We start from the raw sequence: 20,313 nt of genomic DNA on the forward strand, positions 1-20,313 counted from the left end.
CTTGCATCGAAATTTACCTGGAATGAAGCCTAGGAATGTGCCGATTTCGCCAGCTCTCCAAGTGATTTTTTAAAAAATTAAATTTGTTGGGGTGACCTTGGTTAGTAAAATTATGTAGGTTTCAAGGGTACAATTCTGTAATCCATCATCTCTTCTTGCATTGTGTGTGACCCGAAGTCAAATCATCCGTCGCCGTGTATTTGGTCCACGCCTTTACCACCGACCCCCATGCCTTTCCCTCCGGTGACACTATACTGCAAGTGATTCTTACACACTTTAATTTTGATGGCTCTTTAGGCTAATTCCAGACGTCTTTCCTTAACAGTGGCTCCGGCTCTGCCTGACTCCCTTAATCCTTCAAGGTGAGAATCCCGAAGGATTTAGGTTTCAATGCCGTAAGCTCCTGAGAGCTCTCTCTGGATCTAACCCTCTTACTTTCCGCGGGAAAAATCAGTACCTTGTTCGTCAACATTGGGATGGACTGAAGCCAAATCACGGGGCACTGTATGCCCCCAAGTCCTAACAGCCCTTAAGGGACCCTATTGAAGCCTCCAGTTTTGAACCACTGTTTGTCATTTCTTAAAACACAACACATTGTCCAATGTTATATTTGTCTTATTTTCCCCTACCAGATTTAAAGTTCTGTGTTTAAAAAAAAATTTGTGCAGCCGTTTTATTTTTAAAAATTCAATGTTTATTGAATTTTTTTTTCATTGCCATTTAGTCGCCTTATAAAGTTCTGTGTTTGAAACCAAAGTCTTTATCTCGCTCATCATGGATGTTTACTGTGCAGCCAAGCATATTGAACATGTTGTAAGTCTTGGGAGTAATGGGACCTATTTCCTTGTTTGACTGAAAAATTGGAATTGAGGATAATTCCAAAGCAATAGTTCTAAAAAGGTTTTGAGCAATGTCAGAGCTTTTAGAAAACACCATAAAGTCTACAAAAAATCTAGAGAGGGTAATATTTATCTGAAGTTGTTTAAATTTAGCCTGGTTATTCAAAACATTACTTACTTTTCCTCTGTGTTTGCTTGTCCCTTAGTTTCCAGGAGGCAGACCTGGGATTAGGGCGAAGTGAATTAGGCTCTCTTAGTGCTCTTCGTGTTCTGCATTTGCTGTCATTAGGTTGCTAAGAATCCATTAGAGACTGATCAAAATTTTCCTTTCCAGTCTTATAAAGTAGAATGAGCTCAAACACAACATTTCTTTTTCTACTTGCGAGCCGTAAAAAATAAGTTTATTAAAATGGATCAGTATATTTTGACTCAAAATGTTTACAGGCTAAAATTTTTTGGCCCAATTATGGGAGTGATTCTCAGATGTTTATTTAAGCAACAATTTTCTTGGTCTTAGAATTATTACCTAGGATTACTGTTCATTCTGTTTCTTCCTTTAATTATATCTTTATTACCATTCAACATAGCCTGTAAGTTCCGTAATCATGAGATTTCATATTTAGTGTATTAAAAGTGTTCTTTACCAGTTCTCTACATTTGAAGTTTTATGAGTATTTTTTTCTCAAATGAGGAGTAGTATTATAAATGGGAAACGTTATCAAAGTATATGAACCATAATTTCCATAACCTATACTTTTTTTTATTGATTTGTAAAAACTCCTTACACATCTCCACAGAAAATGAGCAAATATATGATTAGGTCTTCACGGGAAAATAAAAATAAGTCCTAGTAAAAAATACTAATTAAAATTGACCATGTTCAACCTCACTGATATGAGCAAAATATTAAAATGAGATAGGTAAAATTGTAAAAGAACAGCAATGTCCAATATTGGTAAGAGCACAAGGAAAAATCAGTACCTTGTTCGTCAACATTGGGATGGACTGAAACCAAATCACGGGACACTGTATGCCCCCAAGTCCTAACAGCCCTTACGGGCTGTTTCCATTATATTGTTCATGCAGCTGGAAATTCTTCCTCTCTCCCTGTGGGGCGTCGTGGCGGGGGGAGGCGGGGGGGAGAGAGAGAGAGAGAGTGCGCGTGCGCGCATATGTGTGTGTATCCTAAGATTGTGAGTCCTTTCATGCTGCAATTTTCCTCCTAGAGATTTATCTTGAGGAAATAATTGGATATGTGAAATGAAACATGTACAGCATGTGCATACTAAAACTAAATTAAGTGTCCATCAGTTGGGGATTCATTGACTTATGTAGTATATCCATGCAAATAATGATTAGTTCTTGCCTATGGATATGAAAACATGTCCACAGTGTGTTAACTTCTGTACTGTCTATTGATTTTAGAGTGAATATATATTTTTAAAATTCAAAATAAATTATTTTCATTTTGAAGAAATAAGACCAGATAAGTTTTTCCATTTTATTACTAGACAATACAATAAAATTGTATTTTAGCTATAATTACAGAACTATTAGTACTTTACAACATTGTAATTTTGTCAAGATATAATATAAAATATTCAATATATTTTAAATATATTTTAGTTGGTTATACAGTAAATATTAAGTTTAGTATCAGTCAGTTGCATTTGATGCATAGAAGAATCTTTGTAAGTTATATTAGCAATAAAATTCAAATTTAGTATTGTAATACTTTTATAAATAATTTATTTAATAATATTTATCTTGCAGAAAGACATCTGAGCATACTAATTCCAAAGTTGAAGCCCCACATTTAAAAGACACAAGGTACTTAACATTTTATCTACAAAGTTAAATCTTAAGCTATTCATAAAGGTCTAGAAAGAAATGCACATGAGCTGTGTTTTAATGCTCAGCCTTAGAACTGCGATTGAGCAGCTGGTAATATGGCTTCATTGGAATTTAGCATCACTTGTCTTCCTCGGAAGTTAAACACCAATGAGAGGGCAAGTGAGGGAGGAGGCTAGGGGACAAGCGGGAGCCAGTCATTTGGCATTAGCACCAATCTAAGGCTTTTTCATAGTAGTGATGTTAGATAACCTCAAGTTCATCTGTGCTTTTGGATTTGAAAGAGGCACAGGTGGAACAACTGTGGTGCGCTACACCTGGTAGCTGCCTGGAGAATTGTTTTTCTGGGTGTTTGCCTAGAGCAGTTTTTCTGTCTTTACATGCATTGGCAATCACCTGGAGGGCTTGCTAAAACAGATTTCTGGACCTCACCCCCAGAGTTTCTGAATCTGTAGGTGTGGGGTTGGCCCTAGAATTTGCGTTTGTGACAAGTTCCCAGATGCTGCTGGTCCAGCATCTAGTCTATAGAGGGTTTGTAGAGATCTGGCAGCCCTCTATGCAATTACAGTACAGTTGGGACAGTAGGATATATTTAGAGCAAAGAGTCTTAATATTAGGTATAAATAAGTATTAGTATAAATAAGTATTCTAAGGAAAATGCACTTCTTAGCTTAAATGTAAAAATGGCGCCGCAGCAGTCACATGAGCAGTGGAGGCTGTGGGCCCAGGTCACAGCCTGTGCCGCCCTCTGGGGCCGCATCCTCACGTCCAAAGTAACTGAGATTGAAGCAGTAAAACCTGAATTTAAGTATTAGCACCACCAACTCCACCTAGGTGGGTTGGGAAACATCCTCAGAGTTTTCTCTTAGGATGCCTGACTTCTGAGACTCACCAGACAGTGCTGCCATCAAGTATAAGTGGTTGTTAATGTTTTGCAGAGCTTTGTTTTCTTAACATTGCCCAAACCGAGGTCTGCGATGCCTAGAAAAAGCTAGCCTAGGAGAAGCTAGAAATCCTGGGCATAGATCTTACTTTTAAACTTTTCTTGAGGCCTGCTGAATTACGATGAAATATTAGGACAGAGATAAAGGAAGAGAAGGGGGGAAACAGCTCAGATATGTGGGGTCCCTAACAGAAACAGGAAGCTAACCTTTTCCAGGATGTTAGCACGAGAATCAGAAACAAGTCTCCCCCAGCCCCCCACCCCCGCTGCCTTAATATTTCTATAATTTAGTGCAGTGCCTGCAGTATGGCTTGGTGCTGAAGAAAATGCTTGTTAAGTTGAATTAAGTAACCTTGGGAATGTATCGACACACCGAAAAGCAAGTTTTAAGACAGCTGGCAAGCTATACAATTAGTACATTTAGATTTTTACACAATGGGCTTTCTTAATACGGTTTGAAAAACATGTTTTTACGAAAAAGGAATTAGGGAAGTAACAAAGGAATCTCTAAATATCCAAGTTAAATGGAATATTTTAAGCAAAGGAAAAATATTCTGAACCTTACTGGCCAACAAATGCCTTAAGTTCTTTCATGGATTACTGAACTTAAGTATATGCACCAACATTTATAGGGATGGGGATAAAGTACACATCTACACCTAGTAAGTTGTTCTCTTGTTATTTGTGTGGGAGTGCTGGTGAAAGAAAAGCTAAAATTAGACACAGCTCTGAGTACATGTGTAAAAATTCTATTAAAATTAATTCACTAAGGGTAAAAATTGTACCTACTTGGAATAGGAGCAGGCCGTATTGCTGCAGTGACATGAATGCACTGGACAAACCAAAAGACTTAAAAAATACTAAACAAAACCGTACAGTGTTTCCAGGGCTATTGTGATTCCATTCAGGGAACCCCTCTTTTAGCCTTACTATTGCGTTTGTTTAAAAAAGCCATAGAAAATCCACGAACTTCAGTTTGATTCCAGTCCTCTCCAGCCCGAGGCTAATTAACAGATCCGAAGGTCCAGTTTCATCAATAATGTGTGTCCTCCACTTGCGCACATCTCGTCTGCTTAAGACCTAAAGTCTTAGAAAGTAGGTGGTGGGGCAATCTAATACTAAAGTGCCCTCCCTGAGTCTCAAAGACTGAAATAGAAGGGGGCACATCTTGGGAATTTAATGGGCCAAGTAGGTCTTCACTTGTATCACAAACTTTATACAGTTACCATTTAGGTAGTGCATTGGATACAAGTGGAATACAATTTCAGTGGTTTTTTGTGAAAACTCTGCTGCCTTGCCATGGAGAACTTTGAAACAGATTTAGAAACCAGTATCACAGAAGAAAAAAGAAATGCTTTTGTGTGTGGGGAAACAAACAGAAACTTTGTACCAAGCCATTCTAGAATGGTATTGTTTGGTTAGAGAAAAATAGGTAAATAGGTGTTCTGCATCATTACTTGTTATTTAGGATGAAAAAAATAACAGTTCCTTTTTTTTTTTTTTTTTTAATTTCTTCACTGTGTTCTCTTCATGCATACCCGGCATCGGCTTATTATCTTTTCTAACTCCCCAGCTTTCACAGTAGATGGAATAGGTTTTCTGAAAAAACAAAAAATATCACCAACTTACAGATATAAAGGGAGTGCTTGTTGGATTTGAATTTTATTAATACATATTGTAGCTCATCTAAACTTTTAGTATAGGAGGTGCATTTCTGATACATTGTCAATGTTTTATGATTTTTAGTTGTATCTTGATAGCACTAAGGAATCATACGGATCATCTTTGTTAATGAAAACTAACCTTGTTTTTTAAATAATCTGTCTTAAGTCTTTCAATACAATAAATTAAGATTAGCATATCATTTAGTGGTTTTATTTAGTAATTTACTATAAATTTGTATGTATATATTAAATACATCTAGAGATGCCTTTGTTGCTATAGTGGTACAAAACCAGGCTACCTGTTGAGTCTTGTAAACTGGAAGTGCCAAGCTAAATAGGATTTTATTGGCATGTGAGATTTTTCAAATAATGAAAATCTAACATAGGCAACCTTTTAATAGTTCTGCAGTTGAGTCATTAGATTCAGCATGACTTTGAATAATTACCTGAACATTCTCTCTGGGTTTAAGGAAGCCAACCAGAAACTGTAGGAATTTGAATAGTAGTTGCATGTCCCTCTTCCATGACATTCTATAAATGGACTGGCTCGGAATTCTTCCAGGCAGGACCCAGGGGATGCCAGTGCTTGCCCTGCGCCCTCGGAACCTGCACTTGTAAACTAGCACAATAAAAATATCCAAATAAGAATTCTGTGTATGGTGTTGAAATATTCAAAGCTTTGCTTTGTTTTTTGTTTTTGTAATAGATGACAAGGAAAAAAAAAAGCAGGAATTAACTTATGCGTCCTTGCTTAGATTTGTTAGCATGTCAGTTACTTCCAAGTTGAGCTACTATAGTCATCAAAAAGAAAGTAAAAGCTGTTTCTTCTACTTAGAATGCTCTTTTCCCCCAGGTGTGACTGGTTCTTATTGTCGTTTAGGGATCTGCTTAAATATAAACTTCCAAAGGCTTGAATAACCCTGAACATTATTTCTGGGTTTCATGAAGCCAACCAGAAACTGTAGAGATTTGAATAGTAGTTGCATGTTCCTTGGTAAAGCTTGGACTTGAACCCAAGTCTCTCTGCTTTATCTTGCGTTACGCCCTTCAGAGTAGCGTTCACCATCCGTGCTTGTTACTGTTATTGTGTCTTCTTGCTGATTGTCTACCTTCTCCACTAGGATATAAGCTCTGAGGGCAGGACTTGGTTCAAGGCTGGTATCCTTAGTGCTTATGCCATATGGTAGGTGTTCAATAAATACTTATTGAATTCATAATTGAAAGAATGGACAACTGAGTAAATAAGGAGGAATATTCATACAGAATATGAATAACCACTAACCATGTATGTGCAGCTATCAGACTTATAGATGGTCAGTTCATAAATTTCTTCATTTAGCACTTACATCTGAGGAATTTTTTTTAAAAGGCTCTCTCTCTCTTTTAGTTTCCATCTTCCTGTGAATTTCAAAGGAAACTAAGGTATAAAGATTTTGGAACAGAGAAACTTGGGTATAAGTCCTAGCTCTACCACTTACTAGTTGTGAGACCTTGGAGAAAATACCTTTTTTTGTGGTAAATCTATAGATGATAGAAACTACCTTGCAGGGTTTTCATAAGGATTGTGGAGGATGTATATAAAATATGTGCCACATTAAAGAACAGACATTTTATTACCAATACTGTAGGTACTGTTCACCTAAGTGTCTTATTTAGAATTTGTGGGTAATCTCCTGAGAAGTCTCTTTTTTTAAATGCTCTATTATTTGCCAAAAAACAACTTACTGCTTTTTAAAAAGAGGGTATATTTTCAGATTTTAAGCAAATGTTTGTGACATATTTTGTGTATTGCTATCAGATACATCATTTTGGGGGCATTCAGCAGTCTATAAGCAGTCTTTGTTATGAATTTGCTGTTCCTTTTTTTCTTACCATGATGAAGGAATATCCTTTCCAAAGAGAAATCCAGCCATCAGGACATGAGGGAACATCAGTGGTTTGGCTATGAATGGCTATGGCAATGGCGGGACCTTCACAGACGGTGCACCTGTCACATGAAACAAAAGATATGGTGGCATCATTGCTTTCTGAACTGTGGTGTGCTGCCTACAGTTAGATTACACAGGAAGTAATTCATCTAGTTCCATCACAAAACTAAGGGATTGAATTTTTACCTGCTGATATAAGGCTCCAGGGCCCTGCCAGTAATTGGAGCCATATCCGTTGGCATCAGAGCTGGTGTTGAGAGCCAGTACGAATAATCATTTCGAGATGCGAAATTACATACATCATTGATGTTACAGAATAAGAACGGCATTGTGGTAAATCGCTGTAGGCAGCTTCCAAGAGTTCCTAATAAAACATCAGATTGGGGATCACATTCAGTAAATTAAAATTATTTTGAATATTGTTACTAAATAGAGGCTAATGAAAACAACCTATGGCAAAAACTGAAGAAAGATGACATGAAAGAATTATTGCAAAATGTATTATGGAAGTTTTAATAATGATAGGAATCAAAGATCCAACAGGTGCAAACAAATTCTCTTTCTCCCACCCTTAATATTTACGTGGCCCACCCTAATCAGTGTAGGACTTGAGGACTGGTGGAGGTCAGTAGGAAAAATGTTTTTGCTTCAAAGTATTCCCAGATCTTGATATGTATAAAATAGCTAATAGCCAGGAAAAGCTTTAGAAAACATATTAGATTAAAAAGCAGAAAGATAATTTAAGTGAAATTGTTTTTGTTGAACAGGACAAGCTAAATTGGCATCCAAGAGCAAGGCTCCTGGCTTCAAGTTCAAGATGGAAGAATAGGAAGATCCTGAGCTCCCTTCCTCTCATTGACACCAAAACTGCAACTACATATAAAACAACTCTCTGTGAGAAGCACCTGAAGACTAGCAGAACAGATGTTCTACAACTATGGGTATAAAGTAAAAGCCACATTGAAAAGGGTAGGAGGAGTAGAGACTAAGCCTCGTCAAGACCTACCCTACTGCCCGCTCCTTGTGCAGTGACTCACGAGTGGGAGGGCTGTCACAACAGCGGAGGTCACCCCCGAAAAGCGAAGGGTCTGAGCCCTCGCCTGGTTGACGTGAACCAGGAATTGAAGCCCTTATAGCATCTGGCTTTGAAAGCCAGTGAGGCTTACATCTGGGAGAGCCAAAGGGCTATAGAAAACCCAGGTTGTGCTCTTTCCGAGTTGTGGCACAGAGGAAGCAGTTTGAAAAGCAGCTAGGTTATACGTGAAGGTGATATATTGACTAATTTTAGGGTGCGTGCTGGAGGGACGGGGATCTGTTGGAATTTGCTTGTGTCAGAGGTGCTGGTGGGTGCCATTTTTTTTTTTTTTTTTTGCCTTTCTTTAACCTAGCTGGTCTGACACTGGCAGGTGCCATATCTGACACTGTCCATTAACCTTGCTAACACTGTTTACCCCACCGGGGCTTTTCCCTGAGGACTTACCCAGGGTAGCATCCCTCCAAAGCACTTCCTGCCCTACCACACTGAATGGGCTGTATCACTCAGTGGGGGTGGGCTTTGCAGCCAGCCGCATCAAAGCCTTGCCCTGTACTCCAGTGAGCCTGCCACAGTGTGGCCAGGCCTCACAGCCCGCAGGCCAGATACCAGCCTTGCCTGCTAGTGTGTCCATAGAAGCTGTGGCCCTGCCACAGCAGGAAGCTATGCTAGTACACCCTCTAGAGCACCTGGCTCTGGTGACAAGGGGAACATTTTCTAAGTAAGGGTTCCACAAGAAAATATGGCCACTTTTCAAGACCAGGAGATTTAGCTTATCTACCTAATACAATACATAGAAACAGGCAAAATGAGGATAGGAAAGAATATATTCTGAACAAAAAAACAGGACAAAACCCCAGAAAAAGAACTAAGTGAAACCGAGGTAAGCTGTCTACTAAATGAAGAGCTCAAAGTAACAGTCATAAGATGCTCATTCAACTGTCCAGACAAATGAAAAAACTCAATCAGAACTTCAACGACTTAAACAAATACATAAAAATTCTAAGTAAGGACATATCAGAACTGAAGAATATAACAGTTGAAATGAAAAATTCACCGGTGGGAATCAACATCAAATCGCATAACACAGAAGAATGGATCAGCAATCAGGAAAACAGGCCAGTGGAAATTACCCAAATGGAAGATCAAAAGGAAAAAAGAATTAAAAAGAATGAAGAAAGCATCAGGGACTTTTGGGACACCGAGAGTACTAACATTAGAATCATAGAGGTCCCAGAAGGAGAAGAGAAAGAGAAAGAAAGGGACAGAAAAGCTATTTGAAGAAATAATGGCTGAAACTTGCCTAACTTGGCAAAGGAAGCAGACATTCCAGTCCAGGAAGCACGGAGTCCCAAACAAGATGAACCCGAAGAGACCCATCCCAAGACACATTGTAATTAAGTTGTTAAAAGTTAAAGAGAATCTTAAAAGCAGCAAGAGAAAAACAACTAGTTACATACAAGGCCATTCCCTTAAGACTGTCCACTGATTTGTCAACAGAAACTTTCAGGTCAGAAGGGAGTGGCATGATATAATCAACATGATGAAACAAAAGAAACCTACAACCCAGAATACTCTACCAATAAAGTTGTCATTCAGAATTGAAGGAGAGATCAAGATTTTCTCAGGCAAGCAACAGTTAAAGGAGTTCATCACCACTAAACCAGCATTACAAGAAATAGTAAAGGGAATTCTTTAAGTGCAAAATAAGAGGCCAAAACTAGAAATAAGAAAATAAATAAAGAAATATCTCACTGGTAAAGGCAAACATATAGTAAAGATAGTAGACCAACCACTTATAAATGTAGTATGAAGAGAGAAGCTGGGATAGCAATACTTACAGCAGACAAAAAGGCTTTAAAACAAAGGCTGTATAACAAGAGACAAAGAAGGACCCAGCAATTCTTTTCTTCAGATTAGCCCCCAGAAGTGGAACAATTCAAAAAGAAAATGCACCTCTATATTTACTGCAGCATTATTTACAGTAGCCAAGTTATTAAAGCAACCTAGGTGTTCATCACTAGATGAATGGATAAAGAAGTGGATGTGTGTGTGCATGTGTGCACACACAAACTGGAATATTACACAGCCATAAAAAAAAGATTTTGCCATTTGCGACAGCATGGAAAGGCCTAGAGAGGACTATGCTAAAGTCAGAGAAAGACAAACACTATCATTTCCCATAGGCATGGAATCTAAAAAACTAAAGAAATGAAAAAACAAAGCAAATCAACCCACAGATATAGAAAAACTGATAACTGCCAGAGGATTGGGGTGTGGGGTTATGAGCAAAAAAGTTAAGGGGATTAAGAGGTACAAACTTACAAATAAGTGATGGGGATGTAGAGTACAACAGGGAATATTAATAATATCAGTAATATCACAATAACTGTATGGCGACTGATGGATAATGGACTTTCTGTGGTGATCACTTCGTAAGGTATATAAATGTGAAATCCCACTATGTTCTACACCTGGAACTAATATTGTATGTCAACTGTACTTTAATTCAGAAGGGCTTTACATCTCAGAATAAAAAATCAGACCTGAAGCTAATGTTTTGTTTACTCTTTAAAAAGTGCTCTGAGGTACCCAAGGTTGTTTGTGTCAGAGAGAAGTACCCCATGCTGGAAAAACTTACAATCTGTATGTGCAACAAAGTAACTAGGAACTGGGACTGGCACATTACCCAGGTCTTGTCCATGAGCTTGTTCATTTCCTTGTATGTAAAGAAGAGAAAACCCACTGTAAAGTGGCTCTGTTCCTTCTGGACAGGAAGGAATTGCTGTGGTCTGACTGTGCCGGGTGAAAATGAAGCCTCTCATCGTGGTTCTGGTTGCAGGTGGTCCAGTGTCGCCTGGTTTCCCCTTCAAACCCGGCAGTCCATCGAATCCAGGAAGTCCTTCAAGAAATGTCATCCATGTTGCAATGCAACCTGAAACTTGTTTTTCCAAAGTACTGATTCAAATGTTTATGTATATCTGATAAGCCCAAATATAGTAAGGAGTCACAAAGAACAGTGGCTTGTAAAACAGCCAGACAATATTAGTAAATGCTGACTAATGCCATACAATGCCTATTATACATGTTTGTGTATAGCTTGTGATGGATTTTCTGACATCAGGTCTTTATTTCCCTGTGGTGCCCAGCACAGCGGTCTGCCTCTGGTAGGTTTTTTGTTCATCTTTTGGGCATAAGTGAATATTTTACAGTGTTGGGAACAAGGAATCAAGTGTCTATAATTTGAAAATCAATTTAAGATAAATTACACAGGCTTTTCATAATTTTAATAAACATGGAAAACATTGACAGTTCCTTTCAAAGGTGCAAAGTTCAAAACTTAAGAAAGTTTTTGATCAATGAGTAAGGCAAATCAGAACAGAAGGCTTTTTTTAACTGAGGCAAGAGTTTATTTATATGAGTTAAAACCAAAGTTCTTTTTTCACTTTGTAGTTTCTCTGCATTTTTGGAGTAGACTAAATACACTTTTGTCACTTTCTAAATAAGGACCCGGGACCTATCCTTTTTTTCCTTTCTCTTGTTCGCTCTTCATCAAATACCTTTTTTAAAAAAAAAAAAAATCATACTGGCACAGGCTAACCAACCCCCTCACCCTTGATCCATTTCTGCTGCCGCTGCACCCCACCCCACCCCAACCTGATTTGGGTGATGGTTCTTTAGAGTTCTAAGGATGGCAGAGACTTGGATTTTTGGCCTACCTAGTCCAAAGAGGTGTTGATATTTTTCCTCATTAACCATCATTCCATGGAGTCAGGCAGTAGTTTAATGTCAATTTTAAGTCAATGCTTTTGACAAGGATTTGTGAAATCTCCAATATTATACTTTTTTCAGTCTCTCCACCTGTTCTTGTCTTCTTCTGGGACCTTGGTTCATTCTTTGAAATTAAAAATAGTCTATATCCAAATTCTTCAAAGTCATATTACTTGAAAAGTCCAAATTGCCATGTTTTTAATAAATCATATATGGAAGGTGTCTTCACTGTTCCTAGTGTCTACCTTCTCTTGCACGGGGCTATAACTGGCTCCAAGCTGAAGGTACCTTCAGGTCTCCACTGAACTATGAAGTGATTAGCCAGGTGTGACATACTTGGGCGCATTATTATACAAAGATTGTCTACACATCCAAGAAAAGCTAAAGCTCTTAGTTTAGGCCAATGTTGTTTGACTCTTAGATCCCTTTCTCATTCTTATGAGGCCCTTTGTAACATTAGGATTAACTATGTGTACTTGCTAATTATCTCCAAATATAATGTGTATTGTAGGACCTCTGTCCTTGCTGTGGTCCCGTTCTGAAACACTGACTTGGTCAATGAACATTTTTTAATTCATAGAATTATTAGACGTTTGATTTTTTTACTGCTTTGAAAACACATTTGAAGGAAAGTGAATTAGTGCTGTAAAGTACACTCAACAATACTGAATTATGAGTGGTTATGAATTTAATAGAAATATTAACATATTTGAACTTTTAAAGGTTTTAATCTCTAGACTTTACAGTTTGATTATAGTAGATCTGGGCATATATCAGAAAGTTGGGAAATCACAGAACTCATTTTAAAGTCAGCAATCCTAAATAATAAGATTTGGATATCTAGGTGTTTTCTAAGAGGTGCTTTTGAAACTTGCAATAGGTAGATTTTGATCCAGGTGAACATAGAGCTTATTTATGTTCAAACAAATATTTAAGAGGCCCTTTTCCAATATACTCAGGAGTTGAACTGTATTCAAGAATGGCGTAGTTAAAACATGGCTTTCCTAAGTAAGGATATTGAGTTGTTCCTCTGTTTATATCCAGATAATATTTCTCTACTTGTATACCACTTCTATAAGTAGATGTTATTAACTAAGTACTCCTGTAAATAGAAAACAGTACTGGCCTTTCTGAAAATAGAATTAGTGCTTCATTAGGGCCTCAGGCTAAAAATCTGGAGTACATCTTCCCAGTTGGGAGGTAAGAACAATGGTACATTTCAATAACTCTTGAATTTTCTTCTTCTAAATGAACATTTTACTGCTGGTTTTTAGTCCAATCTGAACAACACAAACTGGAAGGACTAGATTACTATTGCAGGTAGTCGCATATTGAAACACGACTTCTCTGTCTACTGAAACAGCACTCCTTCCGTGAAAGACACACTGGCTGTTTACCTCGCTCTCCTTTACGACCTTTGTTGCCTTTGTCTCCAGGTGGTCCAGGAATTCCTGGTTTTCCATCCTTGCCTGGTTTACCTCTTGGCCCACAGGGTCCTATACAAAAACAACACACACACAAAAAAAAAACAACACTGCATTGAATAGTTCAGATAGGATAAGAGGTAGGGTGGTCTGCCATCTCAGTTAACTTGGGACTTCCCCCGTTTCAGCAGTGAGAGCAGACTCTCAGCTCTGGGCAAGCTGGGACAGTTGGTCATCCAACTTGTTATATCCTAGTTTCCAGGGGAAAAGCCCCCCTAAAAATGAACTAGGAGTATATGAAATACAGCATATTTAAATTGTGCTGCCATTTTGGTTTATGCTGTGGAATTCACTATTCCCTTGTATTGACCAAATACTATGTTATCTCCCAGGTAATTCAAGCAAACTTAGAACATAATTTTCATTCAGAAGACTTAAAATATGCTAAACCTATATAAAGGTGTTAGTTCAATTTTCATACACCAATATTTTGAGAAGCTTTCCTAAGATGAAGGATCCATTTGTATGTACTACTTTTCCAAGTGCTATACACAGTTTTAGAAAGTATCAATACATAGAAGGCAGTCAAATAGAAATAGAACTGTATGACTAACAGTGTTAGAGAAGACATATAATACTTTTACCTTAATAAAAACAAACCCTTAAGTGCCCTAAAGTGTATTTTCTCAAGTTTATACTATGCACAATAGCTTTTAGTAGATTCAAAAGGTCTTATATTTGCTGGTGAAGAGTGAAATGAGCTCAATTCTAAAGCTCATTGGAATATAATGTGTAACGTTTTCTGTGAATTACTGTTGGCTGGTTCAGCCGCTTCCTAGGGACCCAAGTCAACGCTGCCTGCCCCACACCTGGGTGCCCCGGTGGCCCCGGTGGCCCGGGATCTCCTTGTATCCCCGGTTGTCCAGCTGGGCCCGGTGGCCCTGGACTTCCTGGAAGGGAGATGACTGTGACTGTGCCAGGGTCGCCACGTACACCTGTTGACATGAACATAAGAAGATGATGGCTTTGCTCATGAGTTATGTTTCTTCCTGGAGAACAAACTAAGGAGATGATGTTTACCTGGTGGTCCTTTAGGCCCCGTTTTCCCTGGAGGTCCAGTTGGTCCCAGAGGTCCTGGATCACCTTTCTCTCCTAAAAATTTAAAAAAAAAAAAAAAGAGTGAGGCAATGCGATCCCACTTAGAACAACGGGTTTCCTGGATCCTCAGGATGGTGAGCGACTCCAAGGATGGCCGCTGAAGGTACGACTGGAGGTGATACACCCGGTGACAGCCTTCAACTCAAATTATGTTCCTGGGCGCCTGGCGTTTCATTTGGATGCAGTCGTGTTTAATAACTATTGAAAACTATATTCTAGATGAGCATTAAGAATTTGTGTTGTAGCCCTGAAGGGGGAGAGCTCCTTTCTTAAAAAATTTTTTATTGTTATTATCTTACAGCTGTCCCAGCTTTCCCCCCTTTGCCCTCTTCTGCCAAAGGGGGAGAGTTTCTAAGAGATCACTATGAAGTTCAGAAAGCAGTTCAATTTAATATTTAAGGTAAAGTATGAGGTGGCATTAAAACCTATTTTATTATAGCACACTTCCTGGTAAAGTATATTGGTTGTCATAGTTCTGCATTTTCTCAGCTTACTACTCTAGCTTTACTAGCAGCCCAGAGTTAATTATGATAGGAACTCTCATGAGTATCTATAGAATATCTGTTTTGATAGAAACTACGAAAGTGGTAAGATTTCTCTACCACTCTTTGACATGAATAAAAGGTACCAAGAACAATTGATTTGGATAAATACTCATAAAAATTTTTGAAATAATGTAGATATTACATGTGATTACTTAGACTTTCATACTAAATAAAACACTTGTAGAAGAAATACAATAAAAAACTTATACCAAAGTAAACTGGCAACTACACTATACATTATCCACTTGATATCAGAACTTGAGGAAGGTGTTAATATTCACCAGAAGAAGCCTAAATATTTTTCCCCTTGGGGATTAAAAATTTCTACATAAAGTACAAACTCAGCAGTGCCAGCTGATAGGTGGTCTTATTCTGAGATCTGAGAGGACTTGAATGTTTCATGGAATATAGTTTAAGAAAACTGATTTTATGAACCTCCTCTCCAAATACCCCTAAATATCTTACCAGAATGTTTCTTTCTTTAGGGGGGCCTTAATATAATTGAAAAATAAAAGCCTTAGACATTGTCCTGTTGTGGGACGTGGCGGGTGACAGGTGGTACACACTTTTCCCAGGCTGCCTGCCAGTAGTCACCAGCCCAGTGTCTAATAAGACCCCTCAGGATCATGTGCTTTGATTTATTCTTAGCTAATCTGCTCCTTGTAGACTCAGTGGTGGAAGGCATTAAAAAGGCTCTCTTTGAACTCCACCTTATTCTCCCTTTGTAAAAAGGCCTGGAAAAAGTTTCCCTTTGTGAAAATGTGGCTTCATTCACTTTGGCTACACTTAGTATTTAGCATCTTACAATCTATAATAGGTTCTCTGCCACACCAAAAACAATGAACAGGATTTAACCAGCGAAGACATCAATTCCATATTCAAAACCTCATTTAAGATCATAGCACCCTTATGGAAGATTGGAGAATTTCTAAAACCTGAAGCTTAAGTTTCTGTGTATGAACATTTTAAACTTAAAAACCCAGTCATTCTTTTTTCTGATTAAAAATAATACATGTGCCCCATAAAGAAAAAAAAAAGACTAAATCTACATATAAAATGTACTTCCCCTCCCCCATTGATAAACAGGTAAGTGAATATTCTTTTAGATGTTCAGCTTTTAAAGTATTCTTTTAAATTTTCAGCTTTTAAAAAACATGTGCACAAGATAAAATAACAAAAAACAACACTGTTGATATGAATGTAGTTTCCCATCCCCCTCAACCCACACACCTCAGTACACTCAATGGTAACCACTTTAAACTTTCTGTTTCATTTTCCTGTAGTTTTCATCTTTAAATATGGTTTTAATTGTTAAGGCCCCTGGTTGGGTGCTGGTGGAGCCTACCTTCTTCAATAATACTGAGGTCTTATTTGTATTAACCCTAACTGTCTGGGTTGACTGTAGGAGTTCAGTAAACATTTGTGTGTCCTGAAACATGAATCTTGGTCATCATATTTGCATTCAAAGAGCAGTGCACAAAAACAGTACCTTTCACGCCTGGAAACCCTGGGAGCCCGGGATCACCTCTAAGACCTGGCAGACCTGGAGTTCCTGGTGCTCCCTATATTTTAAATAAAAGAGAGCAGAACCACAGACAAATTTTTAAAATCACAATATTTACTGCAGTTTTTTTTTTAAGCAAATAGGATATAATATGTTGGGAAAGAATGAGCTGAAGTTAACCCATATCATATTAACCTTCCAATCCAGTGTTTCACCTCCTGTAACTCAGCCACCTAGATGGCTCCTTAGGACTGTCATTTTCAATAAAAAGAAATAAAAACTAACCTTAAGCCCAAGAGCAAACATGACTTCTGACATTCATGAATGTTGTGTGAGTATTGGATACACTTGGATAGGAAGAGCAGGCAGCGGACTGCCAGAATAATAATTATAACTTGTATTCATAATTCTTGCAAAGACAGGGTGTTGAATTGTAGCACCCACCGTCATTCTAACCAAGCCAGCAGAGTTATAAATTAGTCCTGGTCAGAGTGGAGGAGTAAAGTGCCCAGGGATGGGAGCAGGGAGGGGGGGGTCCAGGCAGCTCCCACGCACGCTTCGGGCAAGGATGCGATGGTCGGACGGGGAGCAGAGGCTCCCTCCTCGTGAGGCTTACACTAACTGCTCTTGTGGCCATGAGATGCTCCAGCAAAGACAGGAGGAGAGGGGAGGGGAGGGAGCAGGGCTTCTGAAAAGAGCCACATGTCAGAGTGTATGTAAAATCTGCTCTTACAGCGTCCATGTGAATTGAGACAGAATTCACTATTACTGAGAAACAATGAACATGATAAACGCCAAGAACAAGACTGCCCTTTAGGCCAGCGGTCATTGGAGCAACAAGGCCAAATGAAGGTGAGATGCAGTCCTATTGCTTGGATGTGGTAGTGCAAGGTTAAAAAAAGGAGGGAGAGCAAACAGAACCATTTGATCCAGGACTCCCAGGCTTTTAAGGTCTGGCAAGGGTAACAAGGGAGGAGGGCCCAGTTGCCAAGCCCAGCCCTTAGGGAGGGGGGAGCTCTTCCATGCAAGGAGACATCCAGACCAGCTTAGACATCCGTCAAGAAGAATGACCTTGTGAGTGTAAACGTAGAAGCCTAAGACCTTGGCACCCACAGAAGATTTAAGGGAGATCGCATTTCCGAACCAGACTTTCCACATCTAATTGTCATTGGAAGAACTTTTGATGTGACCAGAGGATCAGCGTTTGCTACTTTCAAAGAATCATGGGCAATATGAGAGATACTTAAGACTGAAGAAGGGCAAATATCTCATTTTTCAAATTAAAAAAAAGGTTCTCAAAAGGTAGATTTTAGAAACCAAATACTAAGAAATCTTGAGAGCAACTTGATTCCTGACAATAAGCTATGCTGTACCTTCCTACCCATCCCTGATGAAACACAGAACATCTAGGACATGACTCTGATTTCCTCATCAGGTTCCAAGAATGTGATGTAAACAGAGGAGCCGGAAAGTTAAGAAGATGTCCGAGGTGTTGAGTGAGACGGAGTCAAGAGATATTAATAGGCTGGGAGCATGGGCCTAAATGAACCAGATGAGCCCTAAGAAAAATAAATGCAAAAGTCCTACATTTAAGTCTTAAACAATAGGATAAGAACTAGAGGAGAAAACTTAGCAGTTCATAAGGAAAAGGCATGTGGGCTTTCGTTGAGCTTAAGCTCAATGTGTGACAACAATGTGGTGACGTGACGGGCAAGCTGCCCAAGTGGGTTTTAGGTTGGATGATGAAGTGTTGATGTTTAGGATAATGAGACACTTCCTCCAGGCCCTCCACAGAGTACTGAGTTCCCCTGGATGCCGTTTTTTCCCAGGGCCTGTATTTTTAAGGGAGATAGTGACAAACTAGGATATATTTAGAATAGAGAGGCAGGGTTGATGAAGAATTAAATTGAATTTGAAAAAAAAAAAAAAGTATTTATCAGAGGAGAAAATATAGGGGTAGGCAAAAGTAGGCCCACAGTTGTGAGTACATGAAACAGTTTATTCTTGTATTATTATTCATTATTATATTTATTATTACTATTTACCTACTTTTGCCCACCCCTGTATTTGGAAGGAAATGGCAGGTATTTACAAACACTGGAAAGTAAGTACTGTATGTCATGGGACGAAAATAAATAGACATTTAGGGGACAGCACATGCAACTCTGAAAGCATATCAACAGAGAAAATTATGTTGTCTTCTAGAGTGATCCCTACTGCCTAGGTATTTTTGAATTTTCCATCCCTGGAATTGTTTAGAATCTAGACAAGAAAAGGTCAGGAATGACATAGAGAAGTGGGGCCTGTAAGAGCCCCCAAACTTTAGAGGGCTCTTAGAAGCCAAATTTCTCTAATGCTTATGTTTCTTTGAACCTTCTGGGCTCTGTCTTCCCTTGGGTGCACTGCACAGAAGCATCACAAACGGGAAGATTTGGTTGCCTTTTGTACATCTGATGCCGACTATCGATTTGGAAGGATAAAGAGGTCAAAATGATTTTCCACACTTACCGGAAGACCTGGTGGCCCTGTGTCTCCTGCCATTCCGGGGGGGCCTCTTGGGCCAGGCTTGCCCATCACGCCCTTCTCTCCTTTTATGCCTATTACGTGTCTCCCTGGAGGTCCGGGTGGACCAGGCTCACCTGAATTCACAAAGAGCCTGTCAGTGCCGCATATTGGGGCGCTTGGCCGGTTCTGTCGGTGACTGTTTTGGAGGAAGTGCAAACCCCGTACCTTACCAGGGTGGCGAACAATTTTCCCCTTTGGGAGCGTGATGGGACTATGGTAATGACAGAATGCGGTCACGCCAGTGGGGCGTTTGGCACAAAGCCAGGACGGCCTCTGCCTGAAGAAGGCCTGTTGGAGCAGGGCCTGTGCCTCGCTCGGACCTGACACGTCGTAGGAGCTCACTGGGGAATGGGTGCATCGATCTCTTTTAGGCTGATTAACCTGGTATTTACTAATTTCCCAAACAGGCCCGTGTGCCCCAACAATACCGCAGCTCTAGCGCGCTCTATGGCAGAGCTGGTGGGCACAGGAAGATGGAGACGACCAGAGGCACAGAGAGGCAACGAGGTCACACGAGAGGGAGATGGGAAGCTTCTGATGCTGAACATTATTTTCATTCTTTTATCTTACTTGAAAGTAGATTCTACCTGGGCTTCCTCTTGAGCCTGGTGGACCTCGGTTTCCTTTTTGGCCGGGGATGATTGCACCGGGTTTCCCTGGCGGCCCTGGGAATCCTGCCATCCCGGTGGGTCCTTGCGGCCCAACGTCTCCCGTCATCCCTTTCCTGCCGGGGAGGCCTGGCAAGCCTGGGGCTCCTCTGTCTCCTTTGGCTCCTGCAGAGAGAAAGGTTTTATCAGTTTCTCTAATGCCCCTATAATGGGAGTTATGGTTTGTGGTTATTGCTAGTAATGTAGACATTTTGCTTAAATGTGTGAAGATTCACCATGTTTTTTTAAAAGAAGCTGGTAAAAAAAAAAAATAGGTCTTGACTCAGTTCTGCCTTCAGTTAACCATTTATTCTTGACAAAGTCACTTCACTTTCACATGTTCTTATTTTTAAAATGAAGGGAGTACCTGACCTAGCTCAGTTCTTCAAAGGTCCAGTGAGATAATAAACAGAAAAGTGAGATGGAAAAACATGGTGTAAA

The 20,313-nt window shown here is 39.4% G+C and overlaps 1 protein-coding gene across 1 annotated transcript in view; it reads right to left on the bottom strand.

Moving 5' to 3' along the window:
• Positions 1-4,276: 4,276 nt before the first annotated feature.
• Positions 4,277-20,313, bottom strand: part of COL4A3 (collagen type IV alpha 3 chain) — a 122,838-nt gene continuing 106,801 nt past the window's right edge. The window contains exons 42-52 of the mRNA XM_054585603.1: positions 19,813-19,998; positions 19,169-19,299; positions 16,646-16,718; positions 14,534-14,605; positions 14,323-14,448; positions 13,427-13,525; positions 10,948-11,160; positions 7,412-7,589; positions 7,170-7,284; positions 5,744-5,916; positions 4,277-5,232 (exon numbers count right to left, since the gene is read on the bottom strand). Of these exons, the coding sequence (XP_054441578.1) occupies positions 5,148-5,232; positions 5,744-5,916; positions 7,170-7,284; positions 7,412-7,589; positions 10,948-11,160; positions 13,427-13,525; positions 14,323-14,448; positions 14,534-14,605; positions 16,646-16,718; positions 19,169-19,299; positions 19,813-19,998 (1,451 nt within the window). The 3' untranslated portion in view covers positions 4,277-5,147. The remainder of the gene's footprint in view (positions 5,233-5,743; positions 5,917-7,169; positions 7,285-7,411; positions 7,590-10,947; positions 11,161-13,426; positions 13,526-14,322; positions 14,449-14,533; positions 14,606-16,645; positions 16,719-19,168; positions 19,300-19,812; positions 19,999-20,313) is intronic.

This window comes from Pteronotus mesoamericanus, unplaced genomic scaffold (assembly GCF_021234165.1).
Source record: "Pteronotus mesoamericanus isolate MK-2021 breed Mesoamerican mustached bat unplaced genomic scaffold, CSHL_Meso_final contig_90, whole genome shotgun sequence".
Classification (NCBI taxonomy): Eukaryota; Metazoa; Chordata; class Mammalia; order Chiroptera; family Mormoopidae; genus Pteronotus; species Pteronotus mesoamericanus.